The sequence below is a fragment of the Neodiprion lecontei genome, chromosome 2, assembly GCF_021901455.1.
Source record: "Neodiprion lecontei isolate iyNeoLeco1 chromosome 2, iyNeoLeco1.1, whole genome shotgun sequence".
NCBI lineage: Eukaryota > Metazoa > Arthropoda > Insecta > Hymenoptera > Diprionidae > Neodiprion > Neodiprion lecontei.
The window spans coordinates 32295710-32316789 of NC_060261.1; the positions used below are offsets into that span (position 1 = coordinate 32295710).

General features: G+C 39.0%; 1 protein-coding gene across 2 annotated transcripts in view; it reads left to right on the forward strand.

The window, feature by feature from the left end:
• The window catches only part of LOC107217004 (laminin subunit alpha-1), a 167918-nt gene that overhangs the window by 83551 nt on the left and 63287 nt on the right, over positions 1-21080 (forward strand). The window contains exons 1-2 of one of the 2 annotated variants that reach the window (XM_046732349.1): positions 2555-3609; positions 19932-20239. In XM_046732349.1, the coding sequence (XP_046588305.1) occupies positions 3474-3609; positions 19932-20239 (444 nt within the window). In that variant the 5' untranslated portion in view covers positions 2555-3473. Of the gene's footprint in view, positions 1-2554; positions 3610-19931; positions 20240-21080 lie in introns of those variants that run through there. The other variant, XM_046732348.1, reaches the window with a different exon arrangement.

The following is a 21080-nucleotide window of genomic DNA, read 5'->3' on the forward strand; positions in this document are numbered from 1 at the left end:
ATTGAAATTGTTCGACAGGGTGATCCGTTCGGAAAAAAAAACTTGAGTACCGCCATGCTCTCGATAATTAATATTTATCCATTCTTAGCTACAGGCGTATATAACACATGCATATAGTCATTATATACGGACAATAATACACATTTCGATGAACGTATACACCAATCATGTATACGACATAACTTGTCCATTTGAAAGTGAAAGAGTTGAAAACTAAAAAAAAAAAAAAAAAGACATACATGCACATGGAAAAAATTTTCTAGATCGAAGAGATTTATTTTTTTCTTGATTTTTCCCCATTAATTATTAAAACGTTCTGTACTTTTTTCGTCTTCCCCTCACATTGTAAACATAAATTACGATATAACGAGCATGATTTTTCCAAATTTTCAATGGGACGAAAGAGAAAAGGTAAGAGAGATTCTGGTATGAAAGAATACGGTTCACCCTGTTATTATACTATATAAGCACGTATATATACGTACACCGCAATCTAAGTTCGAATGGGAATCATGTTTGTAACCCATGTAGAACGAAATAGCGTTGTACAAAAAAAAATAAAAATAAAAAAAAAACAGAAAAAAAAACAGAAAAAAGAAACCGGAAAAAAAAGAAAAGAAATTAAAATGAAAATTAAAAACGAAAGAAAATCCATGAAACTTGTATTCTATAGTTTGACCACTGCAGATTTATCCGTGTGTGTTCGTTACTGAGAAATGTTTCTTTAGAAAAAAATATTGAAAAATCAATCCACGTCTCTTTACTTTGTCACACGCAACCAAATACCTTCCATGTAACACCTGAACCCGTTATCTTTCACCTAAAACAATATCTGACAATAATTCTCTATGGATCGAATTTTGCGGTGTGAATATATCGTACGGATATCTACTGTTACAATTTCAAAATCTGAGGTATATACCGTTCATTGTTTTTGTATAACATAATACTTCACAAGCGTACCTTTGAAACATTTTTATTCAATTTTTTTTCTCTTCAAACTCTTTTTCAAACACACTGCAACGTTACTAGAAATATTTCAAGTTTGGCGGACATTTATATCAATATACAAGTAGGTAGTAGTTTTTGGAATTCATTACAAAATATATTATATATTGAAAAAAAAATTTGAAAATAACATTTCAACTAGCACACTTAAAGACCCTGAATATTTCATCAAAATGTCCTACTGAAATTTATCACTATAAATTAATAAATCCGGCGATGACAAACGCCGAACTTGAACGTGCATAAATATAAATTACAAGATTTCTATAATTTAAGGCGATAGTTGGTCGAATCTTATGAAATAAAATTTTTTTATACGCGGATTTTGCTACTAATCTTTTTACTGTCTACAGCGACGCGAGATGTTCAATGCCGGATGGGAAAATAAAGGTACGTAAATCCGCACATCCACCCATTACACTATCCACAGTCTATCGGAACGTACCGAGGAATATTTTACTCAACGGACCACGGTGTCAATATCATTCGAAATCATTTCTTAATCTCCGAAATCACGTCGAAGTCAGTAATATTAAAATAAAATTCTGCATTAGTACTCATCGGTATAGCCATGAGAAATCATTTGAGATTACAGAAATGTCTTTGTAAACTTGGGAAATTATAAAAAAAAAATCTTCGAGATCGTGAAAAATCACATAATCGAAGTAAAATTATTTGTCAAGTAATCCCTCGTAATCACTCTACAAAATGTAAATAATCGTGAAACATGTATTCATGATGTGATTTTTGTTCCAGTAAAACACCCCTTCGTGTGTGCAGTAAAAAAAAAAACAACACACCTCAAATTGCAATTTTTAGTTAGCACTGATTCGTTTTTTTTAACCGCGCGAGACGGGGGGGGGGGGGGGGAGGAGAGGAGATTCGTTGGTAGTCTAAATCCAGAATTCTTCCCCGATTCTGCTACAGCTTCCACCACTATCTTGGATCCATGTTTTATGTCAGAAAATATCTATCGTAGACGAAAAATAGTCACCACCAAAGTTGTAGAGAATTAAATTTCTTATAAGCTTAGTCACGACAGTTTTGCCTCAAAAGTTGTAAGTCGGTGAGTTGTTTGACAAAAGGAAATTCCCTTATGAATTCAAAATCGCGGCCGAAGCTACAGCAGAATCTATTCGAAATTTCGATTCCCGAACCTTCCCCCTCCTCCGCTCCAACGGTTACGAAAACAAAGTTGCGGTATCGAAAATTTGCAATTCCAAAGGTTCAGTCCGACTGGACGACCGGTGGAGAATGGTCGTCGAGTAGCAGAGAGGGATCGAGGGAAAGGGGGGAAAAGAGGATCGTGTCGTGTTGTGGGCAGAGTGTAGTTGCCAGATTTAGTTTGACGGTAGGTAGGTGCGAGCGTGCTCAACTCTCTCTCTCTCTCGCTCTCTCTCTCTCTCTCTCTCTCTCGCTCTCTCTCGCTCTCTCTCTCTCTCTTTCTCTCTCTCCCTCTCGGCGTTGACCCGAGCCAGTCAACTGAACAGACTGAGTCAGTCTGCTCGCGGCGTTGCATCGGCGCGGTCGAAGGCGGTTTTCCGGTGTCTTTTGCAAAAACGATGAATCGAATTTTGGAGCGAGTCCCGGCGGTTGATTTGCGTTACTCGAATTCTGAATTTTAAACGGTGCGCGCTTCCGCGGAAACAGATCGTCGTTTGTTTCGAACACGTGCTGCGATCGTTTTCGCACCAATCATAGGTCGTGCCGATCGTCGATTGTTTATCCGCCGCACGCGTGTTGGATCGTGTTTGGCGGAGTGCATCCACGTGGTCTCAAGTCACTCGAGGCGGTGAAGGATTGTTCGATCGATTTTATCGTCGAAAAGTGCGAAAAGGAGGAAAAGGATCAAGGGGTGTAAGAAATTCGTATTGAAGCGGCGATTGCGATGACGATGTCGCAGCGTTTTAGCTTTTCTTGTCGTCGTTTTCCTCGTATAGTGAAATTGTTGTGAGACAGCGGCGAGACGCACTCGGGCAGGCAGGCGACTAATAACTTTGGGTGATTAAACGAGATCGATAAGGCAACGGCTGTCCGAAGCCGCGTAGGCCTGACGCAGCATCCAGGGTGCGGTATAAATTAGTGTAATAACTGGTTATACCTACCGCGTTTCTTCAGAGGAACGAAAAGAAGAAGAAGAAGAAGAAGAAGAAGAAGAAGTAGAAGGAAAACAAGGAGAGGGTAGAGTTAATTAAGAGAGAGAAAATTTTGCCTCCTATCCGTGCGGCTCGGATTGAAAAAATATCTCCAAATCTCAAAAGTATCTCTCTCTGTCGAGAGAGAAAGAGAGAGAGACGGTGAAAAGCGCGAAGCACGTGCGAGGCGGGAGGGGAGGAGGGGGTGGAATTTCGGTGTTAAGTGCGGTTTCGTGGCAGATGTGATACCTGCGAATGTGCAGGGGCCCGGACCCGCCGTCTGCGGGGACTTGCTTTTGAACTACGGACTCTACGAAGAGGAGAGACGAAATGGGCGACGCCGAGGCGACGAAGACGGGGACGAGTCCGACCCGGAGGGCCCTCGCAACTCTTCTCGTCCTTATCCTCCTTCGGGATTTAACCGCCGTTCAAGCAGCGAGGAGCTCCAAACACGGCCTCAAAAACGGTAAATCTTTTTTTTTCCGAATTTGTCTTTGTTTACCGAGTGACGTTATTAATGTGTGCGAGGGTGGTAAGGATCGAAATAAGAAAGAATCGGGAGAGGAAAGAAAAAGGAAACAGGGAACAAGGGAGGTACTGTAAGGTATCGGACGAAGTCACGATAGGTATCGAAAAAGTTTCTAAGTCAAACTGTTCGATCGAAGACAATTGCAGAATTAATGAAGTATCGTTTGAAACAACAACTTATTGATAGAGATATAAATCAAATCGGTTAAAATCGATCGATAAGGCCCGTGTGGTTTATGATACACGGTACGTCTTCGGAACTTCAAGCACGTACTTTATATGCGTACGTGGATAACATGCATAGATTATAACGTAATCAGGTGTGATAAACGGAATTTACGAACTCGGTTACTTCTTTTTTGTTCGGAAGTTTCGTTTGTATATAGTTATTACATACCAAGCAAAGTTACTGTAGCAAAAAATCTCACAGGTAAAAAGTATCGAAACAATGTAAGTATTTCGATGATTCATCAAGACAGAAATTGGGTAAATATTAATTAGGAACTAATTAGGTACCGTGTAATTGAAGACTGCTTTCGTGCTTTGATACTTTCGTGGTAAAAAAAAGAAAAAAAAATTTATATATCGATGTACATCAAAATGCGATCCTGACTTTCCCTTTAAATGTTACTTAATTTTTGAGCGGTTTGGGAAAACGCTGGATCGAAATGTTTTTTCCTGAATAAACGATTATTGCTAACAGTTCTCCAAGTTGATCAAACATTTGTGCATTCAGAAGATACATTCTGAAATAAACTCATAGAATTCTTCATCGTTTTTTTGGAGTAAGGAATGTGAAGCTTGTGTTAGTAAAGAACCAAAAGACGAAGAATTGGGGTACAGACAATTACCATGTAAAGAACTGTTAGTAACCCTTAATTATCAATTAAACTGCATCGAGTTTTTGCTTTGACCAATTTCTTAGATTGTCATCCGGTATTTAAACGGTTTTACGACAGCTCAACAACGTACATGCATAAATTAATTTATCAAATTTGTTTGTTTTTTTTTCATAAAATCAAGGATCAGAACTTTTAGAATGACGTCTAATATATCTGTGGAGTACTTAATTCCTGTGTTAATTTGATATTTCCAAAATCGTTGTTATATTCGAGTACTTTTTTCTACAGTACTCAGACCAATAGGGAAATGAAATTTTCCGATGACAGAAATCGATCACTACTGCTTACCAATTAATTAATTAGCTACTGATTAAAGAGCGCCTAATTATTTTTTACCACATAAGGAGTGTATCTTGTATCTAAAATTCGGGTCTGCTGATATTATGGGAAGTATCAAATTTTTTTACAACCGCATCAATGCCGTTACGAACCTGTCCGGGACCATTTTTCTGCGTACGTTCGTTCTTATAAGGTACAAATACACCGACGACGTAATCCAACGGAAGCGGATCTCGACCAGTTTTCCTCTCACGGAAATTCTCAACAACTCCTCTCTTTCTCATTATATATGGACTCACGTTCAAGTGTGAAATGGGTTGTTCTGTTTGCCGTTCATTTGAATTTTTCTCAAACACTAACCACCAGAAGCGGAGAACGAGGGCTCCGGGTATTCGGCATAACTGAAAAATATATCCATCTACAAGTAATTAACGCGCATCGAGTTTCGAAATACGGATTCCAAATCACCGAGAGATGAGTATCGTTCACTCTCGCGAGTCGGATCTTTTACACACCTTTCCACACATATAACGTCATACCGAGAAAGCTTCAACTATTTCATCTTACGAAATCACCTTATTAAAGCTATAAGGTTGAGCTGATTATTATCTGATAAATGGTCAGGCTAACGATAAAGTTTGTAAAAAACGAGAAAAAAAAAAATGAAAAAAACTACCGGCAATATTTCAGAGTCAGGTATAAATTACAAACGAGCACATCATCCGATCGACTAGTGAAAATGAATTGAAATTTATATAGTCGTATTTTCTTTTGTAAATTTTCAAAAATTTACCACGCATGTCTGGACTTGAGGAGATTTGAACAACACCCGAAAAGATTGTGAGCTTTCCAATCTCCGACAATCGATTCACGAGTTGTTAGATCGTGGGTGAGAATTTACCACCGACTTAAACTACCTGCACGGTTTTCGAACAAGTCGCTACACTGTGGCCGTATTTACCGCGTATAGTAGACATCTACACACCCATCCGTATAATGTATATATTATACAACCGTAATACATAACAGAAAGAACTAGGAAGAAGCGCGTTGGTCCAGTGAGCAGCTCACCATCACCATCACCATCACCATCACCATCACCATCAGCAGCCGCTGGCCCGGAGCGATTCATCACTAATTTCCCAGGCAGCGGTAGAACTTTTTCTTTTCCTTTTGTTCTCCTCATCCCCTCGATTTTTTTTAAGTCTCTTTTTCCTTTTTCTCGTTCTTCTTTTTTCGTACCATATTCTCTTCACCTTACATCGAACAACAAATACTTCGGGTCGGTTGTGCTTTCCTTTGAACTGAAGCGCCTCGGTTGGCGATCCCTTCCTTCTCTTCTCTTCGTTTCTCTTCTCAGCTTTATGTTCATTCAAACCTTCCCTACTTCCTTCCTTCCTTCTTCTCTCGCTTCTCTCGCTTCTCTCGCTTCTCTCGCTTCTCTCGCTGTCGTCGTCGTAGTCGTCGTCTACTTCACTCTCTAGACTCTATTTACCTTAACTCGAACCCCCGATGCGCGCGTTATATGCGGAGAGACCATCTCTATGCCTTTATACATTTCTTGTTTTCTCGTCGTGTACCTTGTTATTATACGTTTTTCCAAAATTCCAAATACAAACACGCCTATTCCTTCGCTCTCGTCCTATTTCAATTACATAGCGTGATCACCGATACTCACCGCGATATTATGCCTTTACTTCGTGTTTAACTTCTTTTCTATTTACGTTTATGATTATCGAGAGATTGAGAAATCGGTTGTATTGTAATATAGGTATGTGTGCATGAGATTCAAATTATATCAAAAAGAGTACAAATTTTCATCTGTTTGCTTTTTTTTTTATTTTAGCAATTTCTATAAGTCTACTATAACAAAGGCGAAGATAAAAAAAATACCATAATCATCCTTGGCGTCACTTCATTGCTCCAAAACTGTCTAGTAATAAAAAAATCTTTTTTACGAAAAGAACCATCGCATTGCAATTTTTCTCGAATCGTAATATTCCCGCAGCAGGGATGAGAAATGAAAGAAACTTCTAAAACGTTATTATCCCCAATAAAATTTACGGACGAAAGAACCGAATGGACCGTAAACGGATGATTTTTTTTTACTGTCCTATTATTAATTATTATTATTAATGTAGGTATTCGTTGAAAATTGAATGAACGATAAAATAGCTGGGCATTGACAATGATCAGTAGATAACAGTTCTCCCTGGTAGTTTCCACCACACTGTACAATTATAACGTTGCATCGTAATAGGAAAAGAGCGATTAGTGATACACACACAAATGTATATAATACATAGATATGCACGCACGTAACATATAATAAACAGCGTTCGTACCGTTATACGATTTTAAACGCGCGAATCCTTTTTTTTTTGTTCTCATTTACTCAGGTATTCTACATATTACTTTAATTGTACCGGTTGCTTCCGACCTTCGTTGAGCTGCGGGCTTTTTATTGCATACCGATGCGCAGAATGCAAATGCATATAAAGTTATGTCTACAGTATATACGAGTGCAAGCTTCAACTAACAATAAGAACGGGGTGTTTAAATAATCTTGCAATCAGCGCAGTCGTTTTGCATTGCATTCGCTAGCACTCCCATCACCCCATTTGTTTCTATCTTTCGTTTCATTATCGTTTAAAATTCCGCAACACTGCAAACCTGCTTCGTAGGTACTCTCTTCGCACATGACGATATACATATATATACATATATATGTAATATACATATATATGTAATATACATACATATGTAAGACTCCCAGAATTATTATTATCATTGTGCGTCAGCGTTTGTTTGATGATTTTACAAACGTTGTTACGGGCACGAAATTTTATCTGAATTTTTGTTTTTACTTACCAATCGTCCAGTTAATTAATTTATACGAGTAAGTGTTAAAAAAGAAAGCAATGACTTGTAATCGGCTAATCTTTTCTACATGCTCTGTTATATTCCGAGGGGTTATTTTAACGATTTGTAGCCGCATGCGTCGATTCATTTATAATATTGTAGACCGCAACCGTGGATCGTTTATCGTGTACGCGATGGAAGTGGAGGAAGTCTCGTACCGGTCTACCTGTATCCTCTGTACACAGCTACAGAGGCATCGTCGACCGTACGTGATTAGCGTATATACATCGTACAATCTCTCCTGTCAATCTGTTGTCTGGCATACGCCCAATTAAAATTTACGAGGGCACGAGAAAACTAATGGAGAAGATAGGATGCAAGCTGTAAGGGAAGCTATGCGCGTACGTCAACCGCTTACTAACGTGCCTGTCGTGTCAACGACACGCGTGCTGCACGGAACGTCCTCAAATTTTAAAGAATATTGAAGAATTTATGGTACTTACACTCGGGTCGAAAGAGTGGTTGAAATAAGAACGTGATAACATTGAGGGTTGAAAAGTCTCGCCTAACGTAATCGAAAACGATGATTTGAAGCCAAAGGATTTCTGAAGTATTCGTTTGATAATAAAATCAGATATTGTTCAACAAAATCGAACGAACTATACCAAAGTTTTGACAATAAAACCAAAAATAGTAGAACGATGTGATTTCTTTTAAACTTCAATGCTTAATCATTCTTTTCCGAATCGGAAGAACTTTTTTTTTAAATTATATTCTGTTTTTTTGAGCTTTAGTTTTACTCTTTCTATGGAAAAGGATTAATAAACCTTCCCTTGGTCTGATTTTTGAGCCGACTGTACCGTACCGCCAATACTCATTCCGAAGCTTTACTTTAACGAATAAATGAATTCTCTGAAATTGTTATTTCTTCGTGACCGAAAATTGACTGTCGACGGGTAATGAACTCGGTTATTTTCTCATCTCAGGAATGGAAAGCAGAAACACAAAACAAGAAATCGAAAATTTCCACTCGTCGTGAGAATTGTGTTGAAACCGTCCGAAGTGGGTATACCTATGCATACATGTATACCTGTGTATACTTGTACCTTACAAGAGCGGTCAAGAATCGAGGTAACGACGCGTCGTGTGGGGCCTTTTGGCCGGCGGACCCCCAGGACCTCCGATCCCTTCAGGGGCCTTAAATAATCGCGTCCCATGCTCCACTCTCCGCTCGAGCCACAGAAAATCCTTATTCCACTTGACAAAGGTGGCAAATATTCCGAAAGTCGACACAAAACCGTATAACGGCGGCCAAAACTGTATAACGGAAAACTTGACTTTGCATCGCGGCACCCATGAAATTACGCACTCGAAAATTCGGCGAAATTTTTTCGTGACTCGCTTTTGTAGCTCCGGGCGATTCTTTCCTCTTACATAATAGATTTGGGCAATAGCAAGGACCTAAAAAGGTATACCTACTCTGCACAAATGCGAACATTCTTTTAACGGCTTCGGTTCGTTCCACTATATTTACGATCGATTCTTCTCGTTCGTTAAGCCGCCATTCGGTGGTGGATCGGAGATGTCCTCTCCACTCGACAAAGAAGAGAAAATTCACAATGGGGTGGGTCAGAGTAGAAGAGATTCGAGTAGACAAGAGTGGAATGGAAAAAGAGGAAAATGGGAAGGAAAACGAGCTATTGAGAAGCTCTCGCGCGTACTTAACGATCCTTCCGGTTTCCGAAACGGTTCTATTATTGGGACGGGGTTGAAATTCCGAATTTGAAAAATTCCGAAAGCGGCAAATTCCGAAGCTTTTGGTCGCGAAACTTAAAGTAAAGAAACCAGACTTTGACGAAACACCAAAGTTTCAATTGGTCCGAAACTCGACGCTCAAAGTTACGAAAGTGCAAAGTTCCGAGAGTGCGAAAATGAGATAATTTAAAAATCCGAAACATCAAAATTCTGAGTGATCGAAGATTTTCAGTTCTGTGAATTTCTGGCTTTGTAAAATTTCACCACTTGTTCGAGAGCACAGGGTAAATTTTTCCGTATTCCAAAAATGGACCATCTCTTCAATTTGGATATTAATAATTCCTTGTCCCTTAACTACAATTATGCAATACTGAATAAATAATCTCTCCGTGTTCCTTGATAAGAAATAACTAACGCACGTGAAATGCAGCGATATGGTGCAGCATGCGTGATGTGCAGGGGTTGAATAATGTCTACACCACATAACGTTGTAACGTATTTTCAATGGGGCATAAATCATGTACGATCCCTTGTAATTTTTCATGCATTATACGCATCCCTACGTACCGGCACACGCGTATGCCTTTGTATAACATAACGTATGGTATCGTACGTTCTTCTCAATTGATCTTGTTGCGCAATCCCGGCGATCTTGCGAGCGATGCTACACAACGCGTGGGTTACGTTTCATACATGCGTGTACATGCCCAACGTGCACATACCCTGTGTGTAGGTTATGTTCACTTATATATATATATATATATATATATATATATATATATATATATATATATATATATATATATATATATATATATATGTATATATAATAACGTGAAACCGATCTCACGTTTAAGGTAGGTGAAAATGCGTGGGTATACTGACCCATATATATATATATATATATATATATATATATATACATACACACGTACAGAGATATTCGCATGATTAACCCTTGACTGTATAAATATTCGCCAGGAAATTACGCAACTAGGTATAATTTCACGTCAAATTACACGCACTGTAATCCGCATATGGACCGTGTGTTGTCGGTTGGTTGTCTCGCACTATTGACCTCTTGATCTATAATTATATAACGATCAAGTATATAATCATCAGTCTTGTCACTTGTATATATATATATACACACGTATGTGTATACTTGACTGGTGCGTTTACGATAATTATGATGATTAATGAATCGGTGATCAGAAATTTTTACACTTCTATAATAACGTGAAACGGTTCGTTACTTCCAAGCTTATTATTATTCGACGTAATATGTGTTTTACTTCGGAGATTGTTATATACAAATTTATACGGTGTGATTCTTTTTTCGAACGTGATGGAACTTGACTTCGTGTTGAGACGATCAAACTGTTGGTTCAAAAAATTTTTACCTCACAATCATATCCCAAATGTCGTTGTTAATAATATGTGCATGTGAATTGCCGAAATAAATTCTTCAAGGAATTCATATCTATTTCTTTTATTTTTTTGAATATTCCGTATCACAGTCGATTCAACCTACTGCAACTGCAACGCCTATAAAATACAGATTTTGTAATATTCGTTATACCGCTACGCCTTTAGATAAGTGTAGGTATAATCCGTCTGTACCTACGTACGGGCATAAGTAACGTATGTATCGCGTATAACTTGTTCGGTATATACATACGTATATCGACGATAAAGCTGTTTATAATAATCGAAGTATTTTATATAAATTGCTTCCTGCACTCGACCTCCTCGCTTTATAACGGGATACACACACGTTCGTTCAACGAGCGTACATATTACGCATGTAATGCAACATAAATTGCTGCACACACGCGAGTAAGTCCCACTTTCTCCGCCGGGGCGTTTAAGGGCTCCACCCTGTTTACCGCGGGCCCATAAAAAAGCAAAAGTAACTGTGAATGAATACGAATTTTTCCATGCACGATTTTAATACTTATATATACTTGCTGCATTGTGCATTGCAAAAAAAAAAAAAAGAGGAACTATTGTATGCCGATGTTTCATTTTTCTGACTAATGTTTTTTCGAATCGAAAAATTTTGAGCTTGTCGCATCGTAAAATCATCTACCTGTGGATTGTCCTTTAAAATTGAATATCGAATTGAACGAATATCACTTGGAATCACTGATAGGGATGAATAATGAAGAAAAAAAAAATTTAATTCCGAGATAAATTGAAAATTTGCTGAAATTGTTATAAATTCTATTTACAATGAAATACTTTTCCATCCTTTACTCACCCACTCATTCTCGGCAGTCTAGACGTTGTAAAATGAAGGGAATGAGAAAGAAAAAAGCGAGATAAAATTTGTCCACATTATCGTGGTGGGGCAGGAATAAAAGAGGCCTGCAGTGCGTGGGGTTGATTGCATTCTTTAGATAAGTACGCTAGGTTCACTTTAACCGCGAGCCGGTTGCAACGCTCTCACCGCAACGCACTTAGGGTAAAAACGAGATGCGTATGCAACGGCGCACTGCGCCAAGAGAGCCTTCCTCGACGACGAAAAGATGCCGATGCCGATGGTCATGGTGATGGTGATGGTGCGCGTAGGTAATGTACAACGAACCGAGTGCAGTTTCTCATGCCGATAAGAACAACACCGTCGCCACGTGGTTGGAAAACCTTTTTTCAAACGTCTTGAGGAAATTTTATGAGAATCACACTACGCGGAGCGCGTCGCAGCGGCGATGGTAAGGATTATCAATTGAAGAGGAGAATTAAAAAAACCAAGCGTTAATTTATAACTGTGTAGCGTAAAAGAAATATTTCTTCTGCATTTTGTTTTTCTTTAAAGACTACAGGTATTTGTAGCCGTCTTTATTTCTCTTTTAGAATTGATAGCGACGAGCTGCCCGATTGAGCAGGTAAAACGTGTTTTTACTTTTAGTGTACTTGATTTGTACCATGTACCTTGGTACCTTGTTGAAAAAAAGATTTTTTCTTCCTCGCACTTATCCTCTCAAATGCTAGTGTTTGACAGAAAAAAGATCCTGCCAAGAGATGAGCTCATTAGCTTTAATTTTAATTTTCCATTCAATTGAGATGAAAAAATTTTACCATGTTAAACGAATAGGAAATAAAAATTAAAAGTGCGACCTGTTAGATTAATTGTCCAAAAAACAACTTATCTCTAACCACTCTGATGCACGTATACAAGTTTATAAGAATAAGTTTGCATTAGTTGACATTCGGTCAAGTCACGTTAGATTGAATATTAAATTTATATGTGCACCGTATTCAGCTGTAGTATTTTATACCTACAGACCAAGAAAATATCTGTCACCGATTAGGTATTTCAATCACGTCTTAAACAAGATGCTGGTTACAAAAGATTATCATTTACTTTGCCTTTTTCAATTCATCTAATGGAATGCGGTTCAATTCGGTTGAAAGTCGTCGAAAATCCTGTGTACCTATATATTCGTACACGAAACAAATTCTAAAGTATACTAATATATCTAAGAGTTGTGATAATCCGAGAAATCTTTCGTTATCGCGTTCAAAGTACATGCCGTCTATGTAAATCACGAACACGTACTGATCCATACCTCCCCATAAAAATACATATTTGACGTATCACATGGACAATAATTGAAACGAGAGAAGAGACTGACTGCGCGATTAGGTATAATTGATTCGAGAGCGTTACAAAATTGAATAAAGCATCCTTTGTAAGTTTGAATCGTTTGAATTTCAAGGATATCATCCTGTAACGGCCTTATCCTAGGGCAATGCCTATCCCTTCACTCCTTCACCCTTGTAGCTTAGCCATTGAAATTATTATTGAATAAAGCCGCAACGAATCGTCTGTCGTGCAACATGCGTCCGTGTGTGTGCGGATTAAAAGGCGCCCGCCTCTGTCCGTCAACCAGAAGCGTTCAGCGTCTATCCGCTTCATAGATTTTACCCTCTTATTGTTACGGCCCTCTTTTTTTGTTTTTTATTACGGTAGATCGAGGCGTGAAAATCGGCTTTAAAAAGATTCGAGTGAGCCGTATGCTTTTGAAGATTTTTTTATTTTAATTTTATTCAATTTTTTTTTTTGTTGTTTTTCCGATCTTATCCCGCAGGCAAGAATTGCAGATAAATTCTTCGTCGTTCTCTCCGTTTACGTATATATTGAATAGATTATTTTTTGTCCGCGTAACTGAGTCCCAACTTAAATGAAGTAGATATATATTATGGATATAACGAATGAAATGAAATATATAATGATTTGTCTACGATTTTCTCAGCCCTTCTTTATCTCATCGTCGCCATCACTTTTCAGTCCGCCCGCCCTTTTCATCACATATCGTCCCTTTAGACAACCCTCCGAACTCCGGTTAACTGGTATGTATATAATATCCATTAGCTGTTTTTACGCACCGTTAAAACGCAGATAATAATCACTTTGTAATCTTCCGCACTTACATACTACATGCATATTATACCTCTGTGTAAACCTAGCAGTCCAAGCAGCATCGGCAGTCATCAGTAATAGTTCAGCGGTAGTCCGGAGTGAAAGATATATTGTGGAACTAACAACCTTCCCCGAAGTGAACCGGAAAAGGAACACTTAAGATTAGATTAGACCGAAGTAGAAAGACAGAAAACGAGATTGGAAAACGAAAAATACAAAGCAAAACCGAAGTTTATGTGGATACATACATAGGTATACGTTTTCAATAGACACGCGGTTAGCTGCAGCCTGTATATGTACTCGTATATACCTATAATAGAAGAAAGGAATAAAAGAAAGCGAATGGATAAGAAACTAAAGATAAACGAGAGATAGAAGAAATGAGAAATAAGGGACGACCCAAACCTGTCGGGGGAGTTAAATATGTTTCCAATTTTGCTTTCCTCGGAAGTAGGCAATAGGTATGTATAGATGGGTATGTATATACCTACCTAAAACAACCTCCGCGTCAGAAAGGGAGACTAATCCAATTTTTGACGTGACGACTGACACAAGTGATACCTGCTGCTATATTGCGATATTAGAAATGGACAAAGAACGCCGCGAGAGGTCTTTTGGAAAAGATCAAAGTTGTAAAAGAAAATGTCGAAGAGGCATTTAGGTATGTTTAATTTGTAAAGATTGGATGGCAATTTTATGACTGACGCGTACAACGTTCCGTTCTTGTGGATAACGTTAACCCTTATGCTGCACACCTCCTGTGTTGACCCAACACAAAAAATCATCATGTAGAAACGGAGATATAGATTCAAATAGCTTGAAAAAATTCTACGTTCTGTTTTAACTATTATGTTTCAAGGCAAATCAGTTGTCTTTATCAGAAGGAAATTTTGAATACGAAAAAAAAAAAAAAAAAAATTCACCAGGCAACAAAAACCCGAAAATGGATCATTCTATTAAAAAAATCATAACTCAGTGAATTTTCAATATCTTTAGCTGAAAAATCGACCGATCAACTCTCAAGACATGGATATTTAAGAGAAAAAATATAAAGATATTGCGCTATGAAAAGCAATATTTATTCGTGTGAGTGGACTTGAGTTTTCGATAAAAGAATGAGTCAACGATCTTTACGATATTTCAGTATTTATCATGGATCAAATCAGATTATTTTTAATGTTTTTCATACGAAATTTACGGCGAAGATACCACGGCGGCATTTTGACCCCGGCTTACAGCGTAAGGGTTGAAACACGCTGTACTTCCCGAAGTGGGTACGATGTGAAGGCATGTGAGATTTGGCACCCGAGCCTGTACTTATTGTTAGTTAGCCAAGTCCGGGTAAGAGGATCACATTCTCTCCCTTTCTCGCCGACGCGTTGTGATGGCAGCAGGCCTGTAATCAGATGACCGCCGGTAATCACGCGGGGAGTTTCTCTGCATTCTCTTCATCCTTCTCTTTATCCTCTCCTCTCATCCTTGGCTCGGTGCGCCTTCCGACTCCTCGCAGGTTCACCTGCGATCAGGCATGTTTAACTTCACTAGTACCTCTTGAAGCGTGTAATCGCGCCGTGGTGAACGAATGGCGCTGGAGAAAAGTGGTCGAGAGAGAAAGAGAGAGGGTTGGATAGCGATAAGTACTCGTAGCGAAGCGGCATAGCACTGCAGATTACTACATACATGTATACGGGGAGCACAATTATTCTCGGTCTCATATTTTTACCTTTGTTATTACTTCAATTTTTATATCAAGCTTTCATGTTTTTTTCATCGTATTTTCATCGTTATATTCGCAGTATTATTATACCTGTCCATTATGCCGTATCTATTGATTATAATTGGTCAATTGTGTGAAATGATACATGCTATGCAGGAACGGACGAAGATAGTGGAGAAAACTCTCGGATAATCATCGGTATGTGAATTTTTCAAACGAACATAATTATGTCATTCGTTCCAATGGTACTAAATCTGTTTTTCTTTTATATCGGGGGTGAAGGATATATATTTATGTATTGTACAAACGAATAACGTATACGATTCAACGAAGAACTTGTTCGCGTACCCGAGAAAAGAGAAACGCGGCGGTATCGTCGTGTTGCGGGAGGCTTTGCCGACATCGAGAGAAAGAGAGGGGGAGAGATGAATAAGGGAAAAAGAAATAATGAAATAAAAAAAAAAAAAAAAAAAAAGAGGGAAAAAAGGTGTACGATTGAACGAGAAAGGGGGACGCAGGGGAGGGGGAGATTTAACCGGAGCTTGCAATGCAGAATGAGGAACAAACGCGAGCAACGGGAAACCCGTCGATACCGGATCGCTCGTTCACTCGTAATTATTATATGCGAGTTTACACCCTGCGGCGAGAAGGCGGAGGGTCGGGATAAGGGACTTTTTTACCTTCCATTGCGTGCGTCGTCGTAAATACTTGACGCGAGAGGAGAGAGAATTCCCGGTTTTATAATCGATCCGACGAAAATAGCGAGTGCAGGGAGGCGGGAGGTGATAATGAGCCTGACAAGTTGCGGGATCGATTGAAAAAAAAAAAAACGGAAAAAAAAGGACGGGTAACAGAAGTAAGGAGAATGAGTAAAAATCAAGTAACATGAGAAAACCAGATGCTGCGTACAGGTATATTGCGGGGTACGCTATAAAGATGTTAATCCTGCATGTACTTATAGTATACGAAGTAATTTTCAATCTTTATCTTCGTGTTTACAACGCGTTTGTATGACTTTTTATTGTTCTACTAACAAAACTAATTGCCTGGAGTTATACCTATACGATATATTACGTAGGGTGTATATATATTATATAGGTATATACGAGGTATATTGTGGGAATGTTATACCTGGGTTTAATTATACACAGGGATTTCTTTGATGTATTATAGAATATCCGTAAATTCAATCTCTCGTTTACAAATGTACTGGAATCGTTCATTTCGTTGTTGTAATAGATTTTTCGAGCTCACATTTATTGAAAAACAATGTATATTAAAAATTTTGCCCAAGATAAGTGCGTAGCGTATAATTTGTAATAATACAGTGGTGAAAAAAATTTGACGAAGAATAGCAGAGGAATGAAGAAAGTTGAAATGGAATTACGTTGATTGAGTACTTTCGTATGGTGAAAAATTAACACGCGACGGTGTGCAACGACTACTTAAGACCGTCGTGACTTCGTCGAATGTCGGGCGTGATTCACGCTGGGGGGCCGGTTGGGCTTCTTTCGCGTCGCGACGCCCGGCTGCACGGCTAACTTTGCCGAGTTTTTGCTATATTTAGGACCACGGGGTGGGAAACTTGTACAGGCGGATCCTTAGGCGCGATATTCGCGACTTTGCGAATCCTCGTTACTATATTGTTGAAAATTTTCATTAATATTTTTCAATCTTGTTCGTGGTTTTTGAGATGGAGAAATATGTAGGAAGATCAGTGCAGCGTTATGATCGATAAAACATTCGCTTAGTGCGATGGAATTTTTTGTTGTTTATAATTTTTTTCTCTTTTTTCTTTTCTTTCTTATTTAAACTTATCTGACACCGAGATGGTAAACTTGGATCTTTCGGTGTGTATAGGATGTAGAAGAGAATAACACGTGACTTTGAGGAACGAAAGCAAACGTGCGGGTTTTGAAAGAAATGTCAAGACATCGCTATCAGGCTAGAAGTTTAAAGAATTGACTTGATTGACTGACGGATTGTATATTTTGTGAGAAAATGTAATTTCAAGTAAACGTCGTTTTGGTTGAAGAGGAAAACGTAACGCGCGGGCGACAGCGATAAAAAAAAAAAAAAAACGAAGAATTGAGGCTGGCTTGAGAGACGTGATGAGGAAATGAATGCAGGAAGGAAGAAACATCGCTCTCTGTGGTGGCTTCGAAAAATTTGTTTGTATAGGTTTTGTATTTAAAAAATTTGATCACCCTTCTGTTCTTTCCTATTTTTCTTTTACCGAAAACAACACACACATATATATATATATATATATATATATATATATATATATATATATATATATATATATATATATATATATATATGGGGGTGACGAAAATTTTATAGGCTGTTAAAAAAGCTGACACATAATTCAAGTCGACCTATCGCAACATAAACGAAGCGAGAAGGAGGAGGAGGTTGAAGCCTGCATATTTCTTTTCGTTTAACTTCTCACACCAACTTTGGCTTGCCATGCATTCGAATGAATGAAAGTTAGGCAACATTATTCAAATAAGGAATTCACAGAGAATTTTAATTGCTTATTAGGCCCTTAAAGCCCGTTCCATTACTTAGTTTTAAACCGAGTTCAACATACAGCTCGATTCTCGATATACGTATGTTTCATTTTCTCTTCTTTTATCTGTTTCACTTTTCCCCTATTCTTGCGCCCGAAAGAAATTCCTGCGATACGTTTTCGAGACAAACTGATTTATTATACAAAACATCGCTGTTCTTTTGTTTCACCTTCATTCAATTTACATGCATAATATTACACTTATTAAATATAATGGCAATCCTACAGATCCGATCGATCAAGCAGCTATATATGGAAATCATAGAACGAACAATTACGTAAGCCTCTGTGGCAAATCTGTTCTCTTTGTCTCTTTACACGAAAATGTGCCTCCCTCTCTATGGTTTTTCCTTTCGTTTGTCACGGCGTACGCTCGCCATGACGATTTCCCTTCAAAGGTCTTTTTTGCCCGGCGAACAAAGTCCAGAGAAACCCAGGATCGCACGGCTTCTTCGATCTTTTCCCATTAAAACTCAAAAATTTTCGACACACAATCTAGTTGTTCGTTCCTGCAGTTCAGCGAATGTCGTAGAACGAACGAGGAGTGAATCATATCCGGACACTTCTTTATTCGGTCAGGATTAATCGCCCACTTGACGATTCGAACGGCCGCCACGTCACGTTAATTCCAGTTCGAAATCCCATATTTCAAGAGCTTGTACTTTCCATTTTAAAGTGTCCGTGGAATTACGTTTCAAGTCGAGGGGTTTTGTACAATCACTTGAAAAGATTGCCCGCTCAAAGGCTTGGAAGATTCTTATGCAAAGTGTACGTCGACTTGAACTTGGAAGGATTTGAAATTGGAATTAGGTATTGGAGTAAAACGCTATATATATATATTTTTTCTCTCTCTTATACGAACGAGGATCTTATTTATAACCGAGGTACAAAGAGAGGGAGCTCGGTGCTTTGCGGTTGTAACGGTAGAAGGATAATAATATGCTCTCTTTTCTATATTTAGAGTAAATCCGGATTGTTGGCGCGTGCCTAATTTGCTAAACTTTGAACCGAACCGCCCCCGCATCAGTTGTTTCCGGTTCGCTTTAACTCGTCGACGTTTCCGAACCGGCATTACTAACCAGCCAGCTTCAGCGACCCCGAGTCTATCCTTGGACCGACGTGACTGATGCCTGCTGAAATAACACCCGTTCACTAACAATAAACCCATAGAACTGCAGCCATCCAGCCACCACCACGTTGCGAGACGGCGACTTTGGACTTCTGACTTTATATACCGTCGACTTCTTCTTCTTCTTCTTCTTCTTCTTCTTCTTCTTCTTCGCCATGTGTATTTCACTGAACGTCTATTTTGCCAACTAGCACGTGCCGTGTGCCATGTGCCATGTGTCATCCGTGCAGCCAGCTACCTGGATTATTATTACATAGCTACAGTGATTTACAGCTTCAAATTTCCCGCTTACTACACATAATTATCGCGGGTCGAGGTTTTACACGCGTGTATAATACACATAAACACTTGGAAAACCTGGAAAGGTCATGAAATTTTACTTCCAAAATTTTGTGACCACCCCGATTGTAATATTGTAATCGACATCGATAAATCGACGTTGCACTTTTATATTTATATTTCAAACAGCCGATTTCTCCCACAAAAATTGACACACGTAACTCGTGTCCGTCAGAACTGAACTTTATTTAAATCGGTCTGTTTGGCATAAAAATTAAAAACTACAATTACAACAATTATTTATAATGTTTGTTTTTTTCTGCTGCTGTATTACAGGGGAAACGCGGCGGCACGGAATAGGGAGAAGTTTGAAGAACGGGGGTTTGTTTCCCTCGGTATTCAACGTGGCCGCGAAAGCTGAAATACACGCCAACGCGACTTGCGGCGAAGAGGGTCCCGAGACGTTCTGCAAACCCTCCGAACCGACGAGATGCGCTGTCTGCGATCCGAACAGTCCTGATCCCGGCAAAAGGCACGACGCTTCTCACGCCCTCGATTCAAACCGATCTCGGTGGTGGCAGAGCCCGACTCTCGCTGCCGGTGATCGATTCGAGTACGTCACTATCACCTTGGACCTGAAACAGGTGAGTGCCGAATAAAGAATCCGGAAGTGCAATGTCGTGTGATCTCAGCAAAATGGTACGAAACATTGATCACTTCAACGTTTATCATTTCGACAAATTTTTACAATCACGCTACGTAAAAGAATTCAAATTCGATTCTTGTATGGTAAATTTTTTCTTATTCTTGGGAAGGGGGGGAGGTTTGTATTTCGAGTTTGTAAAATCTCGAATAGTTGGGGAAAATTTGGAATATGGCTTATTAGGTGTGCGAATTGAAAAAAGAAGATACAGAATTGAGATTGAATTTGAGAAAATGAGTGGAACGAAGGGACTTGGTGGCACGGCAGGTTCTTGCGTCGAAAATATTACCCAAATATATCGAATACTCGATCAAACCTGTCCGACGTGACAACAATGCGGCTGGCACCACATTCTCCGACACGTAACGAGAGAGGCTTAGAAGATGAGAGGAGAGGCGACAGCATTGGGGCATCAGGGGTGAGTTTTCCACGCACCATAAGCCGCGATCTCTAGCTCGAATTGTCGTCCTCGTCGGCCGAAATCTTTTCTCGAAGTGAAAGGACCCCCGTTTTAATACCGCTTGACAGCTACGCTGTAGGGAGTGAATCCTCAGCCCATTGTACGTATACCAACAGATTAAGAAGTCAAGAATACTCATCTCCTTCTTATTCTTTTTTCTTAACCCGGCTTCAGACGGAGAAAGAAAAAGAGGAATGTATTTCCGTGACGGACCAGAGAAGGAGAAATTCTCAACGCTGGTTATACCGCGGTCATTATATGTTAACTTTGAGAAGAAGACGTGATCATGACGTTGCGATACTTCGACTAATTACTTCTGAAA